The sequence below is a fragment of the Muscardinus avellanarius genome (assembly GCF_963383645.1).
Source record: "Muscardinus avellanarius genome assembly, chromosome: 13".
NCBI classification, from domain to species: Eukaryota; Metazoa; Chordata; class Mammalia; order Rodentia; family Gliridae; genus Muscardinus; species Muscardinus avellanarius.
The window spans coordinates 19,748,978-19,775,983 of record NC_137799.1 but is presented as its reverse complement, the minus strand read 5'-3'; the positions used below and the strand labels follow the sequence as shown (position 1 = coordinate 19,775,983).

The following is a 27,006-nucleotide window of genomic DNA, read 5'->3' as shown; positions in this document are numbered from 1 at the left end:
ATTTTGATATCATACCCAATTTTCAAAGGTCTCAGGGTCTCTCCTTCCCTTGATTTATCAGAGGAAACATCAACCCTTTACCAACTACCCCAAATAATATCTCATTTGAGCACAAAGTCCCATTTTTGCACCCATCCTGCAAGAGCATATGTGAATGGGCTTCTGCGGCATGGGGTGGGGATCCTGGAGGGTGTCTGTGGACTCCTCTAGCCTTGGATATACTGTTGTGTGTGCCTGTGGACTGTGAGACTCTCAGACACACACTTTTTTTGCTGATGGGAGAACATCAATGATTTCACCAGGTTTTCAAGGGGACACTTGCCTCTAAATGGTTAGGAAGTTCATATGGGCTGGAGTCCCTCGAGGGTGGTGGCTGAGTCTAATTTTTTTGCCATTTTGCTGTCAGAGCCCAGACCTGCCATATGTTAAGGATAAACAAAAAAATAAGCTGGGCATGGTGATGCACACTTGTAATCCCAGCATTTGGAAGGCTGAGACAGGAGGATCACGGTTCTCAGATAGCCTCAGGTACTTAGTGAAGCCCCTTTGCAACCCAGTGAGACCCTGTTTCAAAATAAAGAATATAAAACAGGCCTCGGGGTATAGCTCAGAGGTAGAATACCCCTGGGTTCCATTGCCAGTACCACACACACACAAAAAAAAAGACTCAACTAAATGTATTGACTGAATGGCTGAATGTATTAAAGAAAGGAAAATAATACCACAACATACTTTTCTTTTAAGAGATAAAGACCCAGCAATCTTACCAAATTGCTCCCAAAGAAAGGCAGGAAGGACCTGTATTTTTGTTTTTGTTTTTATTTTTTAGGGCCTCTCACTTTTAACCTAAGAAGATTTGAATAAAAAGTTATAGACATTTCATTTCAGTGACTCTGAAGATCTAGGTCAGAGACAGGTGAAGAGACCAGTGGAATTTGGAAACCCTCCAACTTTCAAGGCATCTAAGCCCAATGCTTGGTCCCATTTACCAGTGGGATGCAAGATATATTAATAACTCCAGACTAGGAAATCACACTTTCCTCAATCAGAGGCCCTTGGGTCGAGGAGGTGTATAAATTAGCACTGATTATTGCAGCTTCCATTGTGGCTAATAATAATCCTTAATCAAAGTGACGCAGGCCCTTCTGTTGCTCTCTGCTGAGCATGGCTGGGGGAGGGTTCCCTGCAGTGGAGATGAGGACCTTCGTTCTGAGAGTTGGTGATCTCAACTTTGCTCCTCCCTCAACAATGCGGAGTGGTATCTCTTTACACCCCACTCTGACCGACTGCCAGCTCACGTACGTAGTCTGTATTATCTGGTACACAGACTGCTGTCCTGAGGCTCCTGCTTGGATCTGCAGGCAGTGGGGACCCGGCAAAGGTCGTGCTACCTCCTCCTTGAGCTTGTGAATGTCACCTTCTTTGCCTTGCTCAAGCCAGGGGGGCAAAGAGGTGATCAAAACACCTTTCTCTCCATTATTGCATTTGCTTCTTTTAAATGTACTTTTATTGGCCCCTTGTAATTTTATATCACAATGAGTTTCAGAGTGATAGAAACATACATGCACACAGCACTTGGTGTGTGTCCCTCCAGATCCTTCCCTCTCCTGGTACTTGTTATTGAAACTGGTATTGTTAATTTAATATATGTCTGCAGTATTATTTTAACTATTGCCTTCACTGGAGCTCCTTTCTGCCTCTCCATCCTCCCCAGAACCCCCTCCATTGCTCCACTGGAGCCTCTACTTCTTTATATAAAATCCTTTTTGTTACCCAATTTTTCTCTAGCTTCCACATATGAGAGAAAATGGTCAACTGTTTTCTGAGATTGGCAAATCTCACTTACCAGAATATTTTCTAGTTTCATCCATTTCCTTGCAGATGATACCATTTTTTGTAGCTGAATAAAATTCCATTGTGTGTATATACTACAGTTGTATAATCCATGCATCTGTTGACAGACACCTAGGATGGTTCCATATCTTGGCTGCGAACTGTGCTGCTAGAAACATGGGTTTGCATGTATCATTATAATATTATGACTTTGGTTCCTTTGAAAAGACCCCCAGGAAGGATATAGTTGGGTCATATGGTAGTTCCATTTTCAGTCTTCTGAGAAACCTCCACACTGACTGTCATTTCTTTTTCCTCCCTTCCACCTTCTGTTTTTCCTTTCTTTGCTGCATGGTTTAAGAAATAGTTTTAGAATCAGAAAGTCCAAGGTTCAGCTCCTGTCACTGCCTACCCTGCCAACTCTTTGGTCTTAGGTGAGCAATTCCACATCTAAAAACATGCTTACAAGTGCTCACATTGAAGGGTTAGACTGAAGAAGATATGGAATATATACAAAGCCAGAGCTAGAGAAAGTGTTAGAAAATATCTTCTCTGAAAAGCTCTCCCATGAACGTCTGAGCAGCACAGGAAGATAGCCTTTTTACACCCCTGGCATGAGAAAGGCAAAGAAGGTGACATTAGCAAGCTCAAGGAGCAGGTAGCAGGACATTTGCCGGGACTTGTAGAGTCCTTGGTTCTAAGAGATATGGAGACACATTCCATTCTCCCTGCTCCTTCCAGGCCATTTAGCTGGAGCCTTCAGAAGAGCAGCTCCCGCCCAGGACAACCCTCTGAGTGCACTCCCTAGGAACCTAGTTCAACATAGGAGGTGCAGACCCACTTGCCCTTGATAGTCCAGGGGAATTCTCTCAAATATCCAGAAACATCACTTACATTCTGATCTCTAAGATTTGTGCAGACTAACCCTGAGAGCTCAGTCTTCAAGCCCCTGCTTCCAGGGTTCTTCATCAAATGAGCACAGACAAGGCCTCCAAAATGCATGAGGGGAAACGTCTTCTCACATCCTAAAATGACGCCCTCAAGATCAAAATCATAAATGTTTAATTAAATGGCTAAAAATACAGCATTATTCACATCACCTATTTAACCCCAAGTCAACTCAACCATGCTGGCTGCATTTAATATTTACTAAGGAGTGCAGCCTCTAAAGGAAAAATGCCCCCCATCCACATACACCCTACAAAGACTGTGATAGGTCTGTGTCCTAATTCTAGCTTTTGCTGTTGCCTTTTAAAAATTCTCTTTAACCTCAGAACTCAGAGATGGCTTTGGCTAAGAGCCAAAGAGATCAGGGGACCTATTTAAGATCACAGGTAGATACTTTATTCACTCGGTGAATGGAAATTGAGGACCTACTGTGTGCTTGGCAACAGGCGAGGCTCTGAGAATAAAGAACAGACAAGATGCATCCCCTTGAGTCACGATCCAGGCAAGAACAACAATACACGGGAAATGCTAGAAAAACCAGACTGAAGCTCTGAGACTTCCTTTGTTGGAAGGAATTGCTACTGTTCTATGTGGATTTCAATCTTTATTTTTAAATTCACACATTATAATTGTACATATTTATGGGAGACAGTGTGATGTTTTGATATGTGTATATTTTATATAATGATCAAATCAGAGCAACAGGCATATTCATTACTTTGAACATTCATCATTTCTTTGTGGTGAAAACATTCAAAGTCTTTTCTTGAAACTTTTTTGAAGTACACAATACAGTATTGTTGACTACAATCGCCTTAGTCTTTTATAGCACACCCGAACTTATTTTTTCTTAAAAATACTCCCTTAGAGACTTGGTTTTGTATTAATGTTTTAAATGAAATAATAAATTTTAATAATTTAAAAAGACTTCTCTCCCTCTCTCTCTCTCTCTCGCTCTCTCTCGCTCTCTCGCTCTCTCGCTCTCTCTCTCTCGTACCGAGGATTGAACCTAGGGGCATTTTGCCTCTGAACTAGACCCCCAGCTCTATTTTATTTTTTAATTTGAAACAGGGTTTTATGAAGTTGCAGAGAGTCTCCCTAAGTTGCTGAGGTTGGCCATGAGGCTGGCCATGAATGAACATGCAATCCTCCTGTTTCAGCTTCTCAAGTACTGGAACTACAAGTGTGCACCATCATGCCTACCGAACAAACACCTCTCTTTTGACATTGCTACAAATCCCCAATTATTTTAATATTCACTGGAGATTGAATTTTCTGTAGCCAAATTTGTAGACAGGTCAAGCAAGATGTATTTTCCTGGTTTTATAAAACGAGCTAGTGAAGGAGTAGAGACCCAAAATTGTGGCAATCTAATCTCTATCAATATTCTTAGCCTATGCATGAAACTCCAGGCTCAGATATAGTCATGTTCTTTAGGGAACATGGGTAGGGGATGTAGATTGGAGACATTGAATTCATAAGCCAATAAGTCTTTCTTTCTTTCTTTCTTTCTTTCTTTCTTTCTTTCTTTCATTTATTTATTTATTTAGTACTTATTTATTTTTGCAGTACTGGGGATGGAACCCAGGGCCATTCTAGGTTCACTCTACACCTCCAGCCCTATTTTTATTCTTTATTTTGAAACAGGGTCTCACTGAGTTGCAAAGGGGCTCACTAAGTAGCTGAGGCTATTTGCTAACTGCAATCCTCCTGTCTCAGCCTCCTGAATGCTGGGATTACAAGTGTGTGCTACCATTCTGGGCAATAAGGGTTTCTTCTAAAGATACCACTGTGGGAAATTAGAGCTTATTCTATCTGGGGAAACCTGAGGGACAATGTAAAACATATCTGAGTGACCAGAGCTCTGGTAGCTGTCATGTGACTTCATCAACTCCATCACTGGTTCAGGGCTACTTGCAAGGCATTAACTCCTTGGTATTTTAAACTTGGCCTAGGTATGGTCAGAGCAAGCAGCCATGACTAAAACAACAACAACAAGAAAACCTCAAGTGGTAAGCACCCTGCAGTGTATGGAGGGCAGTGTCAAGGACATGAGATGGACTACATCTATCATATCCTACTTTCTTTTAATATACTTGGTGGATGTAGATTGTGGCAACAGCTGGAGCATGGAAATACTGATTCTGCACAGTTAATTCTCTGTATCTTGTGAGTTTCTTTGGGGCATGGGAGACATATCCATGGTCCTGAATCCTTAGTTCTTGTTAGCATATTTCTTTTCTTTTTTTTTTTTGACACTGATAACTCCTATTTACTCTCTCCCAGAATGTATACCTTCATTTTACTTAACTCTCCACAATTTTTTTTATGTTACCTTGCGTCTGAAGAACTGTCAATCCCCCTTACAGTCTACAATTTGTTTAGCTGATATGGTGTACTTTTGAAGAGTCCTCACACTTTATTCATGGATATTTTATACCTTCCGAGCACTTTGGAGAACGTGTGCTTTGTATCTTTAATATCTCCTCTTCTCTCTAAACTCCTGCTATGCCTTAGCGCTCCAAACCACTAACCAGCCCAATCCCCAGAGTGGTGCACAGAGAGCTTTGTAATGACTGGTGTTCTAGAGGCCTTTCCACTTCTGTAGAAGCCAAGTGTCACCCTTCCATACCCTTTACTATTTTACACAATATAACAATATCTGTAATTGGCAGGATTACAGTTTTTCAATATGGTGTTTTCTATATAGTTTACAGACACCAAATTGTCTTGTGTTAACCAGATGAATCATACTGTCGAAGGAAGACATAGAAGCAAATTAATTTTGATAGGAGAAGCAGGGGATCCAGCATAAAATTGCATAGTACTCGCTCCTCCTCCCTTTTCCTGCTTTGTTTTTCTACATGGTATTTGCCACCTTCTAGTGCACTAAATGATTGTGTGTGTGTGTGTGTGTGTGTGTGTGTGTGTGTGTGTGTGTGTTTTAGTATAGTAGTATTAGGAATTGAGCTAGGGCTTTCTATCTCTGAACTGTACCTCCAGCCCTTTTTGTTCTTTGTTTTTGAAACAGAGTCTCACTATATTGCTGAGAGTATCACTACTTGTTGAGGCTGTCCTTGAACCTGCAGTCCTCCTGTCTCCTCAGTACTGTGATTACAGGCTTGTGCCACCAACCTTGGCACTAATAATCTATTTTTTATAGTACTGGGGGTGGAATCCAGGGGTTTTTCTACCTCCAGGCCATACTCCTAGACTTATTTTATTTATTCTTTATTTGGATACAGGGTCTCACTAAGTTGCTGAGAGCCTCACTAAGTAGCTGAGGCTGGCTTCGAACCTGTGCGATCCTCCTGTCTCAGCCTACCAAGTGCAGGGATTACAAGCATGTGTCCCCTTGCCCAGCCTAATAATCTATTTTTGAGTATAATTTTTTTTTTGCATTTTTCCTTTTCCTACTAGATTACAAGCTCCAAAAATGCAGGGTTTTTATTTTAGTTTTATTTTGTTTGCAGGGCAGTGTAGAAGACACCTGAGCAATGTGCCATTAATATATAAGTACCTCTATCACATAGCAAGTACTGCATAGACGGTGAATGAATGATGGATTCTGTGTAACTCACATAGCTCTTCAGACCTGCTATTAAGAGCTAAAGCATATGCGGCAGGAGGAGAGACGTGAAGAACCAACAGAAATGATGACAGCACTGTCATGGTCATTTTTTAATAAATGTCCTTGTGCTTGGTCCTCTCAGCATCTGAAAGGCAAATCTATTGTTTTCTTTCCAGGGGTAGGAAAGTTGTTGAGGTTGTCTTTTCCAGAATGGAAAATAAGAGCTCTGCTGAACACAGGTAGCCAACTACCCATGAAAACTAACCATCTCTGTGGTTAGAAGAAAGTAGTTTTAAACCTGAGTTTTGTGTTTTGATATAGCTATTAATACAGTGAGTTATAAGAACTGAATTGAGTCATCTCTTTCTCCAAGTCTCCATTTACAAATGAAAACTATATCGTTTATTGTGAGAATAAATAAAATAGCATATCAGAAGCCCGCAGTAGGCAGTAACTTCTCAATCAATACCGGTTCTCTCTCTGGCACCACCTCACGCCTAGCCTTCAAATCCCAGAGCCTCCAACATGTTTCCAGACTTAGTTGTCAACACTATTTATATTGCCAAGAAGAGACAAGTTCAGTTGAGAAACACCAGTTTCTGGTCCTCCTTTAATTGTCGGGGAGATTCGAGCAGGCGGTGCTTCAGTAATATATGAGCTGGCCATGCTGTGTTTTCGCTTTATTTACAACATTCCCCATCAGGCCAGCCTCCCGATGGCAATCAGCACTCTGTCCGAGCTGGCCCAGCTGAGAGGAAGTGTAAACCTCTCGGCTGCTTTGCCAGAGTTTCGCTGAGTGCTAGGGCCGGACAGAAATCATACCTTCTGATTATACAGTGCTCTCACTTCCAGGCACCAGGAGGGTATTCCAGATACAGGGGCCCAGGCCTAAGGTGGGTGGTAACCGAGGTCATATTGCACACTAAGACCAAAGCTCAGAGGAGATTCTTAGAGGGTTTTATGCGTCTGCTGTTGAGAAGGCAAGTCCTGTCATCTCTGGGCCAGGATGCTCAGCTGGAAGACAAATAGGACAGGTGGCAGGATTAAAAATGTCTTTACTCTGTGCAGTCACAGAGGTTCCGAAGCAGGAATCAGAAGGCTTGGGTTTTAATTCTCTGTAGATAAGGGATAATCCTCTCCCCTCTTCCCTGTAGCAGCTCTCTTGGGCTCACTGTTGATCTTCAGCTGTATGTGGGAGGAAGTAGAATTTCCTATGAGGAATCCTCTGAGTCATCAAGCCAGCTAAAATTCAAGAAGCCTGTGTAATAGCTCGGTGGCCAGGGCTTCCTCCCTCTGCTAACCCTGCCTGCCTGCATCTTCCAGGCAACAACAGCTTCCTAACCTGTCTGGAGGATGGGCTGTGGTCCTTCCCTGAGGCCCTGTGTGAGCTCATGTGCCTCGCTCCACCCCCGGTACCCAATGCCGACCTGCAGACTGCCCGCTGCCGAGAGAACAAGCATAAAGTGGGCTCCTTCTGCAAGTACAAGTGCAAGCCCGGATACCATGTGCCTGGCTCCTCTCGGAAGTCAAAGAAGTAAGTGGGGCTAGAAACAAGCTCTGGGGCTCTGGGGAGGAGCAGAGCCAGGTTTGGCTGCCTGCTGGATGGAAACATTCATCCCATGTGCTGAAGACCATACCCTGCTGTCATCCCATTAGATTCTGTGGAAAGCACACTTGATATTAGGTTTGGGTCAAAGAGAACTTCTTTCAAGTTCCTGCTTGGCTGCACACTCATCTGTGTGATCTTGGAAGGTGATGTCACTTCTCTGGCCTTCTATTTTTTAGCAGCAAGATAAAGATGATAATAATAGTTATTCCATAGAATTGTTGTGAGGAATCAAGGAGGACTGTGTACAAAGGGTTTTGCATATAGTACTTGTCAATAAATGGTGGGTGTGTCATTAATCATTGTGCCAGCACCCATCAAAATGGTCTGGAAAATCCAGGCATGGTTGCATATGCTTATAACCCCAGTACTTGAGAGGCTGAGATGGAGGGTTCAGGTTCAAGGACAGCCTGAGGAATGTAGTAAGACTAGTGAGATTCTGTTTCAAAAAGAATAAAAAGGGTCGGGGGTGTAGATCAGAGGTAAAATGAATGCCCCTGGGCTCAGTCCCCAGTACCTCATGCACAGAAACACACACACACACACACACACACACACACACACACACACACGCTCTGTAAGGGAGATGACAAGAGTCTTGGTAGCATTTGAGTTCTGTCTCAACCCACATGTAACTAAGAAAGTCTTTGCCATTCATCTGCCTTCCTGATGAAGGGATTCTGTGAATGAATATTTCTTAATCTCTGTACATACCCCACTACCCAGTGGGACAGGCGGAGAGTCAAAAGCAGGGAGAGAACTGTGAGGCCACCTGATAGTGTGTGGGGAGGGCAGGGACCTAGACATCTGGTTCTTACCATGTCTCTGATGTCTCTTCTTCCATCTCTTCCTTGAAGACGAGCCTTCAAGACTCAGTGCACCCAGGATGGCAGCTGGCAGGAGGGAGCTTGTGTTCCTGTGACCTGTGACCCACCTCCACCCAAATTCCACGGGCTTTATCAGTGCACTAATGGCTTCCAGTTCAACAGTGAGTGCAGGATCAAGTGCGAAGACAGTGATACCTCCCAGGTAAGCCTCCTGGCATCCAAGATCAGTATCACAATCCCTCTCTTCTCCACCTACCAAAGCCCGTACCTACATAGCCACTTTCTCTAGCAGTCTCTCCACATGTGGCTGGTATGTGTAGTGGCAATTGACCAATGCCCAAGTTAATACCTGGGCTGTAGTTGTCTTCCTCTATAGTCGCTCTCACCTTCTTCATTCTCCCTGAAATTCATATCTTATTTGTTTAGAAATTTTTAGTTTAAAAAAATGTTTAGCATCAGGTGTGGTGGCTCATGTCTGTAAGCCCTAATCCCAGTATTCGAGAGGATGAAATTAGGTAATTTCAAGTTCATGGTCGCTTTTAGCAACTTAGCAAGGCCCTCAGCAACTTAGCAAAACCATTTCCAAATGAAAATGAAAAAGAGCTCAGAGTGTATCTTAGAGATAAAAGGCCCCAGGGTTTGATCCTGGGTGCCAAAAAAAAAAAAAAAAAAAAAAAAAACTTTGCATCAGAGCTCTTAAAAAGATATTATGCATGGAATCCCAGCATGTAAAACTGATCAGATAAGTGATTCTGATAGGAAGGACTAAGGCTTTTATTTAATTTTTTTTGGCAATTTTCTACAACCATAACCACCGACACTGGTGGTCCTTCAAGTATTTTTTATTTTTTTTTGGTGGTGGTGGTGGTACTGGGGTTCCTGGAAACCTTTCTACCTCCGGGCTATACTCCCAGACGTATTTTATATTTTCATTTGGAAACAGGGTCTCTTAAGCCAGCAAGGCTGACTTCGAACCAGCACGATCCTCCTGTTTTGCCTCCCAAGCACAGGGATTACAAGCGTGCGCCACCACACCCGGCTCCTTCAAGTATTTAAGGTCGGAAGACTACCACTATCTTCAGACATCAGTTGGCTCCTAAAACATAGAGAGAAAAGGGGCCCATGAAGTGCATTTTGGAGAACACTGTGGAATAAAGGGGGACAGAAGGGGCTTGTATGATTCAAATTGTATCTCAAGCTCAAAAAATCCAGTGTTCTTCCCCACCTCTGCAGAGACATTCTGTGAGTGAATTTTCTTGACCTCACCACCCAGCAGAATGGGTAGAAAATCAAAGTGGGAAAATGAAATGACAAGCAAAGGGAAAACTTAAATCCAGAAAGAGCTCCTATCTTAATAGAACCCACCCTTTGGAATTGATACCCCAGGGGCTGTGGTTCACAGAGGTGCGGATCATCATGCGAGTGAGGTTGGAGTTCAGTCGGCTGACCCCTAGGAAGTTTCATCTTTAGTCATGTCTTTAGTGTGCGTGTGTGTGCGTGCGTATCATTTTGAAATGGTCTTATTAAGTTGCTGAGACTGGCCTTGAACTTGTGATCCTTCTGTCTCTGCCTCCCAAATTTTGGGATTATCAGTGTACACCACCATACCCAGCTCTTTATTGATTTTATTTAGTAGGAGCTTTCAAACACCAGACACTGCTTACCCACCATCATTTTTTTCTCTATCATACCACATCTAAGCAACTACCAAGTCCTGCCTAGTCTCGCTCTGGGACATCTCCTAAAACTGTTTTCTCTGTCCTCAGGGGCTACCACCCTAGCCCAGGTCACCATCATCTCTTTCCTGGGCCACCACACAGCTTCTTGATCATTTCCCATCTGATCAGGACAATTCCCCTGCTTAAAACATGAGTCAGAGACCCCCTTTTCCCTTAGGATATAATCCCAGCTCCTTAGGGCATAATTCCAGATTCCTTCCCCACCACCAGTAAGACTGAGGTCCCCTCTCCCCTCTGCATTCTTAACATTAAGCTGTTTTCCCACTTCTCCCAACAGCCCACATTCTATTCATGCCCCACATTTCAAGCCAGGCACCCCTTCTTCCCAGAACCCTCAATTAACATCCCTTTGCCTTCAGGCTCAGGGTTTCCCTTTCACAGACAGCACTGGCGACAGGACACTGTCATTGTCTGCTTTCATTCCTGCCTCCCTCCACACCAACCCTGAAGTCCTGCCCTGTGCTTTGAACTCGCCTGTGCCTTCAGCACTCAGGACAGCACCAGGCACCCAGTAGGTATCCTGGAAGTGATGGTTGAAAGCAGAGCACTGGAAAGAGCTGAAATTAACTAACATCCATGGAAGGCAGTTTCCGTATTTTTCCCAATGAGAAAGCCAACAGTCAAAGAAGTTACTCAACACCAGGGGTGGCACAGCTGGCCACAGCCGAGGCAGAATCTGTACCCAGGTGGCCTCAGCTGTGGATAGGATCACCTGAGTTTAGCGGGCGACACCTGCCAAGCCTTGGCTGTGTACACTCGGGGGCTTCTGTGCACACGCATGGGCACTGGTGCACGCTCACTGCTCCTGGGGGCCAGTGCCATCTCGACCTGCAGGGCAGCTGGAGGCAGTTCCGAGGGCCAGAGATCCCCATAGCCTCTCACAAGTTCACCAGCTTTCCTCTTGTTCCCTTACATAAAACTGTAGCTCACAGCTCCCAAACTGCTGAGCCAAAGAATATTCTGGCTGTGGTCATGTTATCAAACTGAAACCCAGTCTGCCTGGGGCCTGCCAAGTAACTTTCATGGCCAGTTTGTATTTAAAGGAGAGGAAAATGTAAATTTATCAGACGACTCAAGAGGTTCTGTTTGGCAGAGGATAGAGAAGCTAGGCGCAGCAGAGCAGGGTATTGCTTGTCGGCTGGAAGAATGAGGAAACACCGGCCAAATGGGCTCCACATACAATTGACGTTTCTAGTTGGTACTGAAAATGAATTTCCTCTACCCTCAGACCTCAGGGTCCTGAGAGCCAAACCTAGTACTCACCTCAAATCCCCTCTCCTTGCCTGTAAACACAGAAGCAATGTAGGGTACAGAGTATCTTCAGTCAAGAAGCTTGTAAATAACAGACATGCTTCGTTTGCCAAACAAGTTCCAGATTCTGGCAGGGACGTGTGGGAGCTGTTAGAGGGGAGAGCCACACCTTCCCTCCTGACATCTCTGAAAGCAAATTGATAAATAAAAATCCCACTTTGTTCATTCCCTGGAAGCCGGTGTGATGCTGGAGCAGGAACCTGAGTTCAGATCCCAGCTTCACCACTTACTAGCCAGAAGGCAAGTTACTCGACTCTTCAAGCTTCCATTTCCTTGTGACTAGTACTACCTAACATACTCCTAACTAACTATGTACTAGTACATACCTAACATGAGGATTAATCAAGGTTGTGAACTCAACGGCATAGCCCTGCATGCCCCTGGAATTGTGCTGTGTACAACGGGTGCCACCATATGTGCCAGGAGCCCCGGGAAAAGACACAAATGAACCTGCCTTTGAGGTGGTTACCTTGCAGAGAAGAACCAGAAACAAAGGCAGAAGATGGACCCTCAGCTCTCTGCTGGCTAAGTCCAGAAAGTCAGAGAAGGAGGTGCTGATCCTGCGATAGGCCAGAATGCGGTGTGGGGAAACCAGAATGAGTCCAGGTGAAGCCTGGTCTTTTGCTCAAACAAACCCATAGAACGAATGTTCCTATAGTTCTCTAGACCAACCCTGCCTAGTTGAGCTATCTTCTATGATAAAAAAAATATCCAATATCTGTGCTGTGCCAACAACCATATATACCTATGGAGCAGCTGATACATTATTACAATGACCACTGAATACTAAACTGCATTTGATTTTAAATAATACAAACTTAAATGTAAAGAGCTGCACTTAATACTTAGCAGATTGAACTGTTCAGCTCTAGCATTTATACTGAGTTTATTCCTCTAAACCAAAGAGAGAATCTTAATAATAACTTTTTAAAGTCTTTTATATATTTAATTTTTGGTTCTGAGGAGTGAACTCAATAGTGTTCTACCTCTGAGCTATACCCTTTTTATAGTTTTTTTGGGGTTTTTTTTTTTTGTTGTTTTTTTTTTAAACAGGGTCTCACTAAGTTCCTAAGGGCCTTTTTAAGTTACCAAGGCTGGCCATGAACCTGCAATTCTCCTATCACAGCCTCCCAAATGCTGGGATTATAAACACATGTCACCATTCCTAGCAAAAAAAAAAAACCCTTCTTGTGTGTTTTGTGGGTGCTGGGCTGGTGTTGAAGATCTTCTCTCATTTTGAGGACTCCAGCAAACTCTTGAAAAAGAATCAGCATCCCCATCTTACAGAGGCAAAAAGAAGACCTAAGATGCTAAGTTCTTAGCCAAGATTCCCAGATAGTCGGTGGTGTTCTGACACCATAGCCCTTCTCTTCCCACTGGCCCCATGCATTTCCAGGCTAGGCAGTGGCAAAGGGCATGGGTCCCATCCTGGGCAGCTAGGGAGAAGTGCTAATTGTCTCAGGGCTTAGTCCTGGGCTTGAGGTGACAATCATTTCTAGGGCTGAAAGAGAAGCAGAGTGAGGGCTTTGCAGGCAGTTTGGGGATGGGGCCAGGTCTCTGGGTGAGGCCTGCAGCAGGAGAGGACAGGGGTTATAGGTGCTTTGTAGAGGCAACGCAGAGATGCTTCAAAAGAGGGGCAGGAACAGAGCCAACAGCGTAGCCAGCGGGCCACACGATCACAGAGGTACCTGCTGTCATTTTTCATGGCTACCTTGCCTTGGCAGGTAGGGGCAGCGTCTCATTTCAGGGTTGCTCAATGTGTATTTGTGCACCCAGGGCTGCTGGAGGATGTTAGGAAAGTTCAGGGCTATGTGTGCTGAGAGCTCAGCCAGACCTCAGGGACCCCCACTGCCACCTGCTCACTCTATAGAAGAGGCCACTGACACCAGAAAGGAGCAGGGCCAGGTCTAGAGCCCTGTCCCGACACTCAGCCACGTTTCCTGTCCAGCCTCACTCCTGAGGCTACATTTCACCCCTTTATACCAGGAAGCAAAATGCATGTGGGGCCATTGCCAGGGGCACACCAAGTGATGGATGGCATTGAAACTTAGTGCACACCTACTATGTGCCAGTTGCCCAGCCAGATCAGACTACACTGAGGTCTTCAGTAAGCCCATGACATCCCCAGCTTTGACCCATTTTACAGAGGTGGAAGCAGAGTTCAGTGATATGCTCTGTGTTACACAGCCAGGAAGGGGGTGCAGCCACGGCCCCTGTCCTTAGGTCAGGTTGCTTCCAAAGCTTGACCCCAGGTCCCTGCACTGTAAAGCCTCATTCTGGCCACCTCCAAGACACCCACATTTTCCTCCGCTGTTATTTTATTGATTTTCATTTCTACCTGGGTGAAGAAGCCTCATTGTCCCTATTCCCTCCTTCTGCCTCCCTGTCCTCCCCTCTATTCCAGCAAAGGCCCAGAGGGCCACCTCCAAACTCCACCGCCTTGTCTCCTCTGTGGGCTCTTGCTGGGTTTTTTTTTTGTTTGTTTGTTTATTTGTTTGTTTGTTTGTTTTGTGGTACTTTGGTTCCTGGAAGCCCTTCTACCTCCGGGCTACACTCCCAGACCTATTCTATATTTCTATTTGGAAACAGGGTCTCTTAAGCCAGCGCTGCTGGCTTCGAACCTGCGCGATCCTCCTGTCTCTGCCTCCCAAGCGCGGGGATTACAAGCGTGCGCCACCACGCCCGGCGCGGTTCTTGCTGTTTTTAAACAGGACTTGTGTGAGCTTTGGCTGATACTTAGCCAAGCGTATGTATGGCAAGTTTTAAGCACTTCACAAAGATTGGCCACTGGATCCTCATGATGAGTCTTTTGAGTAGTGGACTCCATGCCCATTTAACTATCCAGGAAAATGAGGCACAGAAAAGTTAAGGCATTATCATTTTAGTAGGAAATTGAAGATCTAGTTTTGGAACCGTTCCTCCCCTGGCATCATTCAAAAACTCACTTTTTAGCTAGGCATGGTAGCACACGCTTTCATCCCAGTACTTGGGAAACTGAGACAGGAGGATTGTAGGTTCGAGGACAGCCTCAGCAGCATAGTGAGAATCGCAGCAACCTAGCAAAATACTGTTTTAAAACGAAAGATAAAAAGAGCTAGCAGTGTGGCTTAGAGAGCAGATTAAATTTCTAGTGGCATTAAAAAAATCACATTTTTTATATCTTCAATGAGCCTCAGTTTTTGAAATTGTAAAAAAGATATTACTTCTGTCTTATTAGATTACTAAAATGATGTGCACAACATTGGGTATGAGATAGGTATTCGACAATATAATTTTATTTTTTTTAAACAGGGTCTCTTGAGCCAGTGCGATCCTCTGGTCTCCTCCTCCCAAGCGCCGGGATTGCAAGCGTAAGCCACCAGGCCCGGCAACATTATAATTTTTAAATGCCTTTAGCTCTTTGTGAAATTGCGTGGCTAAAGAACATGCAACATGAATTTTTAAGGACAGATGCACAGGCACAGAGAGGCAGACTCCTTTGATGAAGGATGCTCGGTGCTCTTGTTAGAGGTTAAACCTTAGCATGTAGAATTACGCATTTGGAGTCAAACACACCAAATTGGTTCAGTTTCCAAACAACACCTAGAAAAAGTGGTGTCCAGTCTTCTCAGATTGGATCTTCAATATCTCCAGACCTTCTGTGGTTAAACCAGACAGCCTCAGCGATCTGTAAGGATCCAGGCTGCTCCAGGTGGTGGGCAGGCACTGAGCACACCCAGATGTAATGCTAAGTCTTCCCTGTGGAACACACTGCACAGCCAAGGGGGCAAGGCAGATGGGGAGCAGGAGAGGTGTGCTTGAGAGACCCAGGTTTCCCCTGACTGGAATAAAGGACGTATAGCAGAAGGTAGGGCAGGAAGTGTCGTGTGGGTTCTTCTGTGGATGCTGGCCCATGAGATTGCCTCATTCCGGGGTTTAAGATGTCTTGACAGAAGGGGCTCCTGTTTTTTTGTTGGTGTTAGTGGTAGGATTTTGTATTTGCTTGTGGTACTGAGGATTGAATGCAGAGGATTCTACCTCTATGCTCTTTCCTTAGCCTTCTTTTACTTTTTATTTGAAAACAGGGTCTCATTAAGTTGCTGTTGGTCTCTCTAAGTTGCTGAGGCTACCCTTAAACATATGATCCTCCTGTCTCTGCCTCCCAAGTACTGGGATTACAGGTATGCACCACCATGCCCAACAGGCCACCCTGTTGTTGTTTTATAGTTTTTAATTTTTTTAAATTTTGTTTATAAAGGCACATTTAACAGTAGACAGTGATGGGAGGCAGCAAGATCAGTGTCTATTGTGCTCACCTTCCATGGCAAGGCCTCCTGCGTTTGAAACTCCTTGAGCAAATTCCAGCTAGTTCTAAGACATTCTCTGCTACAAACCCTGCTCTCCAGTCAGCTCTGGCCCACGTAGTGCTGAGGTCTGCAGCCCTTCAGGGGCTGGAGGCCAAATGCATCATCGGCCCAGGCCAAGGCTCCAGGAAATTGGGGTCAATTTCCTACTCCCTAGAGGGCCCAGCAGAATCATGGGGCCTGGAGCCTGGGGCTCTGACAGGGAGAGTCTGGGTTCTGAAAAGCCGTATGAAGCTGTATAAATTTGCTGTGAGCCTACACAGAACCACCAAGAGTGACTGCAAGTCACCCCGCAGCTGCGTGCCCGGGTGAGACCACCTTCTAGCCATGGCCAGAGTGGCTTGCATGGCCATCAAAGGCCACTGCGCCCTCCTGCTGAGAGGGGGAGGTTCAGAAAGGGGCCCTTTTTCTCTTCTGAGTGCTGTCTTCTTGCAGCTGTTTTCTTAGTCAGGACAGCTTCAGCCTACATCAGCCCTTTGAAAGAGTTTATTCATTTCCTCTGGTCCTCACTCTTTTATATTCTCATTCATCCATTTCTTCGTTTACTCACTTGTGTTTTTATGTCCTCAACTATACATCCATTTATTTTTTTTCTTGTTTACAAAGATATTCATCCTATCACTGTCAACCTATTCACCCCATGTTGGTTAAACAACCCATTCTTGAAGGAACAAAAATAACTCTCGAGTGACAAATGCATTTCCCCAGTGGCTAGGTGTTGTAGAAGGCCTGAGGACGCTGGGAGGAGCGGGGCATCATCCTGGGCCTTGAAGGCCTTAGGGAACAAGGATACATTGAGGTAGAATGCTGCTCAGATTTGGGGTGGAATGAGGGCAGGAAGGGTCATACCAGATAAGGTGTTTTCCAGGTGGCTAGGAGTAGGGGCATAGCAGACAGAGGATCAACAAGCACTAAGCACCGCCCAGGCTGCCTTCCAAATGGCAGGGAGTTGAGACCAAAGGTCTGAGCAAAGTATCTATGGTTTCTCCTTCTTTGTCTAGAGTTCCTCCTGTGACCCCTTCTCTCCCTAGCTTCCACATATTAGGGAGAGCATCCTATTTTTTCATTTTTGTGACTGACTAATCTCATTTAGCATAATATTCTCCAGTTCTATCCATGTCCCTGCAAATGACATAATTTTGTTTTTCATTATGGCTGAGTAAAATTCTGTTGTGTACATATCCCACAGTTTTGTAATCCATTCATCTGTTGATGGACATCTTGGCCGGTCTCATAGTTTGGCAGTTGTGAATTGTGAGGCTATAAACATAGAAACACATGCATTAATTTGGTTTCTACACTTTTGGGTAGATACCCAGAAGTGGTATTGCTGGATCAAATGGTCTGTTCATTCCCATTCTTCATAATATATGATGCTTTTTCATAAGGTCTGAAGAAACAAACCTGCATACCTTATAGTGGCCTCTTTATAAATAGCTACAGAGCATGGACTCTTTTAAAAAAATTTTATTGGTGCATTGTAGTCATATATCTTAGTGGAGTATAAGATAGTATAGGTGAACAGGCACATATCACCCAATTAGCCTTTACCCAATTCCCACCCATTTCCTCCCCCCTCCCTGAACATGAACTCTGTGAACTGTAGAAACAGGGAAGTTAATGGGCTCCTACCTTCTCATTTTCAAAACAACAACAAGCTTGTCATGGTGGCACAGGCTTGTAATCCTAGTACTTGGGGATTTTAAACAGGAAGATAGCAGGTTCAAGGCCAGCCTCAGAAATTTAGTGAGATTCTCAGCAACTTAGTGAGACCCTGTTTCAAAATTAAAAGAAATAAGATAGAAATGAGGATATAGCTCAGAGAAAGACTATCCCTGAGTTCAAACCCCAGTACCACAAAAATAAAGCAAAAACAAAATCAATAAAAAGCAAAAATTCAAGCTGTAATTGCCTTTATTGAATATCGGAAAGACCACTAGGTTAGAATTAAGGAAAGCTTAGGGTCAGGCTCTTTGTAAAACCTGGAACTAGTTTATTCCTGCTCTGCATCCTCACTTTCTCCATCTACTAACAATGCCACTCTTTCAGGATGACTGAGTTTCCTCTATTTGTTAAGAAATTATTCTGGAATGCTTTGTGGAGCTATGGGCGAGGAGGCCTTTCTTTCTTTTATTCTGGTGACTTGTCCATTTGGTGGCTGGGGTCCCTGACTGTGTTTCTTTGGTTGTCAGGGACGAGGAAGCAACATTATCCACTGCCGGAAAGATGGCACCTGGAGTGGCTCCTTCCACGTCTGCCAGGAGATGAAAGGCCAGTGCTCAGCTCCAAACCAGCTCAACAACAACCTCAAACTGCAGTGCCCTGACAACTATGCCATAGGTATGGGGTTCATGAGGGGACAGCGGGAAGGGCCGAGTGTGCCTGAGTGGGCCACAGGGCAGTTCTCCAGGTGAGGTTCTGTATGAATGAGAGAAATGGGGGCAACTCAGGAAGGGAGTCAGCTACTGAGGGCAAATGTGCATGGTTACAGTATAAAAAAGATACAAGGCCAAGGGGGCACAGAAGGCTTCCAAGGGATGGGATATTCACCCAAAGCTTTGAAAAAGCCTATCAGAGCCTGGTACGGTGGTGGTGGTGGTGCATACCTGTAATGCCAGAACTTTGGAGGCTGAGATAGGACAATCATAGCCTCACCAACTCAGCGAGGCCCTCAGCAACTTAGTGAGACCTTATTTAAAAAAAAAAAAGAAGAAGAACAAAAAAGGTTAGGGATATAACTCAGAGGTTGAATGCCTCTGGGCTCAATCCCCACTACCAAAAAGAGAAGGAAGGAATTTTGTGTCCAAAGAGCCAAAAATATGAAGGCACACACAGTGTTTAAGAAAGTCATAAAGATCCCGGGTGGCTCCTCTGACTATATTATTATGAATTTGCATCATACTAAACATTCACCAGTACCTGCCATGGGCCAGGCCCTACATCACTTATTCAGAGGGCATGATTTCCTTCCCCCTCAATAACCTTTAACAGATGAGACAATCGAAACTGGAAGGGGCGATGGAACTTGCCCCCAGATCCTGAGACCCAGCCTGCTCCCACACCTGGCTTCTTCACACCACATCTCGGCTGCCTCCCCAAGAAGATAAGTAGCGTTTACAAAAGACCATTTGTAAAATGAGAGGCCAGCCTGAGAAACACTCACTGTGAGGGAGACCACCTGGGGCCTGGTGCTAGGGACCTGCTTGGTTGACAACAGGCATCCAGACAGACAGATGCTTCAGTCACCGGCTCCAGGACTTCCCGAGAACTGGGAACACAGCCTGACCTCGCTTCAGGGCAGCGACGCTGACCTCTTGAGTTGATTTCCTAATTGACCATGATGAAAAACCCAGGGAATTGAATGTCCTTTCTCATGGCCAATGTGATTTATGGGATGTCTGCCAAGGCTATCTGGTGCAGAAGGTTATCTGAGTGTGCAGAGAGCCGATATGTGCTTTAACTCGGCACACCAAAATCAGTCACTGCATGTCTGGAAGCAAAGCCCATTGTGGGAGAATGGAGGTCCTTAGAGACTCCTCATCTTCTTCCAAAGATGCACACCCATGGCCCCAGGGAGCAAGAGACCTTCACCTGAACTTAGAGTAGGAATCAGCACTTCTGCATCTAGTCTAGGCCCTTGCTTTCCTGCAAGGGTTAGAAAACATCAGAGCACACAGTTGCTCTCTCTAATGATTAAGAAGAAACTTTATGATCTTAGAGAGCCCACCATTCCAAGTGGCCCTGATGAAAAAGTTGCAGAGAGGTAGTATCTCGGAGGGCTTGCTAATATAGGCATTTTAGGAGGCTGGGCAACAGGTGTGGTTGTGGTGAGCACCATGGCTGCTCTATCCTGAGGTTTTAAGACCGTCTCCTCTCCATCATCCCTGGTGGGTGTGCACAACTCTTCACACATAGATCTGTGTCCAGGATTCACAATCAGGATCGACAAATGAACATTCATATTTATTACTGACATTGAGCAGTCCTGGGAATAAAATTCTTATTAGTTAACTTTATTTAAAAAAACTATAGAAGCAGATTTTCTGTCTGTCCATAACCACTGACACATTCAAATACATTTGTACATGAATAAACACACATCACTAGCTTCAGAACCAAATGCAGCATCAAATACACATACCAGACAATAAGCTCATGTCTCGGACTTACACATCAGCCAAACACCAAAGGATTACATCATCCACACAAATACATGCACACACGTAGCCAGCATGTAAACCTGTACATGACAGGAGCGCACGTGCACTAACACACACACATGTACACACAGAGAGAGACTGTAACTCAGGGACACAAACACATCTGTGGCCCAAAATACAGAACGATGCACAAAAGTTCAATAAAGCTCCCACACATTTACGCAAATACAAGCACATGACCCCGTTGTATATGTATTGCATTCACATGTCATATCCACATGCCAATGGGCTCCAGTGGACTCTGGATCCCCCCTTTGTACAGTCCAGCGATTAAAAGGGGGATATGTCCTAGTGGTGTTCCCTCACCCACTGGGCTTTTTCAAGGTCAAAGCAGAAAGAAAGAAATCCGTGTGATATGGGAACCTGAATTGCGATCTGTTCCTGAGAACCCTGTATTCTCAGGGCCTCCTAGATGCCTTTGCTTTTGAATACAGTAATCCAGAAGTTGGGTGTGATGGCACACGCCTGTAATCCCAAGAATTTGGGAGGCTGAAACAGGAGAATGGCAGGTGGGAGGCCAGCCTCAGCAATTTGGCCAGGCACGCGATGCACATACACACACAAACACACACACATACATGGCAAAAGGATATGGTAATTCAGTATGGGTGACAGGCAGGTGGGGCCCCACATGGGGAGGGCAAAGAGAGAAAAAGGAACAGAGAGACTGAGGGAGACAGCAGAAAGGAAGAGGGAGAGCAACTTCTCTCCTCGCTGGGGCTCACCTCCAAAGCCCTTCGTCCAGCGCTCAGGCTGAGTTCCTGCCTGGGGAGAGCCCACCTCCCCATGGGCAGGGTATGGCCAGAGACTTTGAGGTGTACACAGGGAGGATGGGGCTGGAGGGCATGTTCTGGGCTCGCTCAGCCCTGCTCTCCCTGACCCCTGCCCAGGCAGCCCGGGGGGCTCTTGTGGGTGTGATGTGCCTTCAGAAGGTCAGTACCCCTAGTGCTGCTGCTGCCGCCTGGCTGCCAGCCTCTCTCCCGCCCCTCCAGGGATAGTGAGGTGGCCGGGCCTGGTGAGATCACCAGTCTGTAATGATGCCAATTATGGCTCATATATCACAACACTGTAGCCTGGTCCCGAAGCAGCCAGAGCCCCGGCGTGGGGGAGGGGCAGAACAACCCCACAGGAAGACAGGACCTCTGCTGCATAGAGGGCCAAGCCTCCTATTTGGACTACATGTTCTCTCTTCCCCCCTCTCTTAGAATAAAAAATACAGACTTGACTTACTGCTCAAAGAATGCATCTTTTTTTGTTGCTTTTTTGTCCACAATAATTGTTTTTTTAATCATCTCAGCCTTGTCTCATTGTTGCTTTCTAGGATCCATCTCCTTTAGTACTGAACTGGTTTGTGGCAAAAGACACACTCCCAGGTTCCTCTGACTCTTACCTCTCAGGGATGTTTCTCCCTTTTGGTCTTCTTGTCTTTGCCCATTTCTTCTCTCTCCTCCAGCCCTTCACCATCTCTCATCCTTCCACCCTTGCCATCCTCTTTCTTCTTTCTGCACAGCTTCATCTTACCCCTCGCTGGGCCTGGACGTCAGGAAAGGAAGCATGGGCTAAGCCACAGCTCTCCACTCACCAGCTGGGCCTGGCCTCTGCCTTCAGCAATCTCACCTGGGAAATGGGTGTGAGGACACCTGTCTCACGGGGCTGGAATTGCAGGGAACTGAGGTGACAGGAAAACCAGCTGACAAATCGCCCCTTCCAGGGCTCAGTGCCCTCGTGTTTAAAATGTACAGGTTTAAACATGTTCTAAACATTGTCCTAAACCTATCACCTCAACACTACCCCTCTATAGTCTCTTAAATTATAGAACATAGATCCCCCTCTGTAAGTCTCTTAAATTGAAGAGAATAATATAATGGCAAGAGGAACCACACTGGACAGAATATATATATATATATATATATATATATATATATATATATATATTTGTATAAATATATTTATGTGTGTATGCATATTGCATATTATGAAAGTGTGTACATATGTACACAAATATTTATATGCACATATACACACATTTTATATAGACATATGCATATCTCTGTATGTATTATATAACATATATAAATATACACACACACATTTGGAAGAGGTGTTTAGAATGCCTAATAAATATTTTAAATAGTTGTGCATGGTGACTCAAACCTGTGATCCCAGTAGGATGAGACAAGGGGATTCGAAGACAGTCTCAGCAAATGGACTCTCATCAACCTAGTGAGATGCTGTTTCAAAATTTAAAATAAAATAGGGCTAGGGGTATAGTTTGGAGACAGAATGCCCCAGATTCAATCGCTAGTACTCCTTAAACAAAAATGTAAAGAAGGGAATTGACTTGTTCCCGGTGACCGTTCAGTGTCTAGAGAATGGCTTGCTCACTCTGGCTTTGACAGAAGTGTGAGCCTCTCAAGGTCTGGCTGGATTCTGACAGGACAGTTTTTTGCCCACGTAATGACCTTTTTGGAGTCATAGGGACATCCCATGGGAGACCCCAGCTTGGATGAGGTCAGGGTGGAAAATGAATGAACCAAATCGTCATCCACTTGGCAACCCACAGTCTGAAAGTCCACTCTTTCCCCCAGAAGCCTTGGCCCAAGGGTTCCTGTTAATCATCTAACCCTTCATTGACTCATTACCTGATTCTTTCTTTCTTTCTTTCTTTCTTTCTTTCTTTCTTTCTTTCTTTCTTTCTTTCTTTCTTTCTTTCTTTCTTTTTTTGGTGGTCCTGGAGTTCCTGGAAACCCTTCTACCTCTGGGCTACACTCCCAGACCCACTTTTGGGGGGAGGTACTGGGGATGGAACCCAGAGGCTTTCTACCTCCGGGCTATACTCCCAGACCTATTTTATATTTTATTTGGAAACAGGGTCTCACTAAGTTGCTGAGAGCCTCACTAAGTAGCTGAGGCTGGCTTTGAACCCGTGTGATCCTCCTGTCTCAGCCTCCCAAGCGCGGGGATTATAAGCGTGGGCCACCACGCCCAGCCGAGGCCCCTTTTTTATACTTTTTTTATTTGGAAACAGCGTCTCTTCAGCCAGCGAGCCTGGCATTGAACCTGCGTGATCCTCCTGTCTCCGCCTCCCAAGCATGGGGATTACAAGTATGCACCACCACGCCTAGCCTTTTTTCGTTTCTTTATCCATTTAATCCATCATTTCCTCATTCACACCTCCATTTTCCACTCATTTGTCCTTTATAAGGCACCAAAGTGGCTGGGCGCCACCCCCCCTCTTTTTGCTCACTCATTGCCTCCTCCATCCATGTATTCCTTCATCTGTTGTCTCTGGATTTCCTTCTTGAATTCATACCATTGGCCTTGCACTGAGCCCAGCTCTGAGCCTGGAATGTGGAGCTCACATGGTGCTGACCCCGCTGAGTTACTCTCAGTCAGGGGAGCAAACAGCTAACACAACCAATCACCAAACAAAAGGCAATGGCAGGCGGTGCTGTGGATGCACTGAGCCATGCCGGTGAAGAGCTAGCCTTCCAGGAAGCCCTCGAGGTCTGCTCTGAGCAAGTGGTCCTGGGACTGATGTCTAGAAAAGGAGAGGACAGGGAAGGAGCAGAGAAAGAAGCATGGGAACTGAGGAGCTGGTGTCATATTTATGTCACTCGCTCATCCTCTGAGTCTTTAGACCACAGCACTGTAACTGGAGAGGAGGCATAAGGGGGAAGGCGAACCCTGGGGCAAGACTCACCAGTGTCCTACAGGAAGATCAAGTGCCCTGGGCATTCAGAAGACAAGTGCAGAAAGCAGGGTAGACACTTGGAACAGTTGAACTAGGCCTTTAAGAGCTCATAGCATTTGGTCATGGGAAGGCAGATTGGAAAAGAGGGGCATTTTTTCGAGATGAGAATAGAAATAGAATCAGAGGTGGGGAGTTTAGGGCTCAGATAGAAAACTAAGTAGAGCTCATTCCTATTGGACCAACCAAGACACAACAGGGGTTAGTGGAGAGGGGACCCTGGACACTGAATGCCCAGGAAAGAGAATTGGATTTTGTCCCGGATGTGTGGAACACAGGAAAGGTTTCCGAGCAGAGAAGGAGCAGGGCCAAACTGGGCTTAAGGCCAATGGCTGTGATGGCAGCCAGCTGGATTCGAGACAAGAGGATGGAGTCAGGGAGACCAGAGGTGGCCCCCCGCCAAGGGAGCTCACTCCTCTCCTCTGCTGAGTTCTCTGGGGACAGTGCGCAGCAGCGGTGCCCTCTCCATTGGAGGGAGCCTGTACGCCTTGGGAGACAGGGCTAAGGTACCGTCTTGTGCTGTGTTTCTTCTCAGGAACAGAGTGTACCACCTCGTGCCTGGACCACAACAGCGAGCCCATCATCCTGCCAATGAACATGACCGTGCGTGACATCCCCCACTGGCTGAACCCCACACGTGTGGAGGTGAGTGACCAGGAAGGCTACCATCCTGCAGCTAAGGGGGAGGGAGATGTGTTGTTGAGCACTGACTGGGCTCCCATTTCATCCCTCTGTGTGTTATCTCATGTAATGGTCACCCCCACCTTGTTAGGTGGGGACTTGTTCATAGTCGATTCTCCAATCTGTAATTACTTAATACTTTTCACCATACCCCATGTTGAGGGCCTTCTATTTATCATCCCTCTTAGTGCTGATAACAAACTAAGAATGAGCATCCCAATGCTCCTAGTACACAGGAGAGGAAACTGAGGGACCGAGATCACATAGAAGGTATGTAGAGCCAGGTCACAGGCTAGCGTCTGCTAATGTAGTCTGCAATCCTAAGGATGGTGCCATTTGGCTTCCGTCATGCCCCCTCCCCTAGCGGTGCACTTTATTACAGCCTCTGCTTCTGGTATTCTTCCCCATGCTTTCTGTGTTTGGTGGGAAGCTTTTAATATGCGATATTAGAGGGAGCTAGTCAAACACACCTATTGTTTACAGAACTTACTTACTGCATATGCATGCCTGGACTTTCAATCTTCTACAGTGGTGTGAGGGAGGGATTGTTATCTGCCCTGAAGCACACTGATATCGTGGAGATGCTGTGATGGGCCTCAGTGAGGGCTGAACTCAAAACCCAGGTCTACAAGCCATGCGCTTCCTGTGATACCAGACTGGCTCACTCCTGGCCAGGTGGCCGTGGAGGCTCCTGCCTCATGTTAACCTGATTTTGAGTTTGGCTGTTGCCACTTGACTGAGTGTCACCCAATTTTGGGGGTCCCTACTCATTATAAGACCACATCTTTTCTTCCAAGACAGCACAGTTCCCAAGCCTCGTGGTTGCTCCTGGCACTGGCTTCTCAGCCTAAAAAAATAATAGGCAGGAACATGGCGTGGGCAGGCAAGGGTCAACTTCATCTCCCTCCACCAGCCTTTCTGCCTGGGGTGCTTAGAGCTGCCATTCATTGCCTGCCACAGATCAAACTCTGTATAGCTGGGCAGAACCTGATATGAGGTGTACTGTTTCTCAAATGAGCTGAGGGCACAGTTTTGAGGGCTTACTCAGCGCTCTGGGCATGGGGACTTGGCCAGAGCCCTCTGCTTGCCTGTGTACCCCAGCCTTACCTCCCCTTCCTCTTTCTCTTCTACTGCACTCTTTCATGCCTTGATTGTTATCTCTCCAATTTTTTTTTCATTTATTTAACCTCAACTTTTCAACTCTTACATTCTCTCTCCTACCTCTCCTCACTCACTGTGTTTGCCTCCTCTGGCCACTCTTCCTCTCCATCACCATCCTCCCTGCCGCTGTCTCTACCTGTTGACAGGACAGCCTGTCTCCCTATCCTCACCTCCTTCATTTGTTTCATCTACCTCAGGGTACCTCTCTTTATCCCTAAGGCAGAATCCCCACGTAGATTCCCTCAGAATGCCCCAGTGTGCATAGATAGCAGAGATCACCCAGGCACAAGCACAGAGAATGTATATCAGATTCCCAAGGCAGAAGGAGATCTCCAAGTTCAAGCCCCTGGTTGTACAGATAGAGAAATTGAGGGTTACTGAGAAAGAGAGAGAGAGAGAGAGAGATGGGCCAGCACAGCTACCAGCCAGGACTGGTGATTGGCAGCTCCTTAGTCTTCCCCTTACCCACCCCTTTTCCCCTGTACCTCAAAGCAGGTGAGTGTTGCTCATACACAGAGCCCACACAAGAGACTTTCCCATCACCCCAGTATCAAGGGTCTTTTTGGCCCAGCCCAAGTGCCACTATAGGATTTTTCCATCCTCTAAGTGAATTCCCACTCTTCCCTCTGTGAGCCCTGGGCACTAAAGAGTTCAATTATAATTCACTGTGAAATATATCCAGGGATTTGAAAGCCTGCAAGCTGCCCACCCCCCTAGTCACCCACCCGCTGCCTGCCTTCCCCAACCCCCCACCCAGTTCCCTGGTCTGCCTGACTTTATTGATGCTGCCTACTGAGAGAGCCATAACGAGGCTCAGACCTCCACCAGTCTCGGGAGGCCTCATTATCCAGGAGGAAAAAAAAAATGTAGGAAAAGGGAGGAGGGCGAAGGGCATAGATTGATGATTTCCAGGAATAAGGCAGAAAAGCTGGCCTCTGCTGTACCCTTGCCCCTTGCACACTGAGTGCTGCAGAAACAGAGCTGTCGGTTGCAGGCATTGTCAGGCTAAAGATGG

At 45.8% G+C, this 27,006-nt stretch overlaps 1 protein-coding gene across 1 annotated transcript in view; it reads left to right on the top strand.

Annotated features, from left to right (window-relative positions):
* The window catches only part of PAPPA (pappalysin 1), a gene marked incomplete at both ends in the record, with an annotated part of 247,503 nt that overhangs the window by 195,925 nt on the left and 24,572 nt on the right, over positions 1 to 27,006 (top strand). The window contains 4 exons of the mRNA XM_080709626.1: positions 7,676 to 7,886; positions 8,816 to 8,987; positions 18,371 to 18,518; positions 24,685 to 24,794. Of these exons, the coding sequence (XP_080565752.1) occupies positions 7,676 to 7,886; positions 8,816 to 8,987; positions 18,371 to 18,518; positions 24,685 to 24,794 (641 nt within the window). The remainder of the gene's footprint in view (positions 1 to 7,675; positions 7,887 to 8,815; positions 8,988 to 18,370; positions 18,519 to 24,684; positions 24,795 to 27,006) is intronic.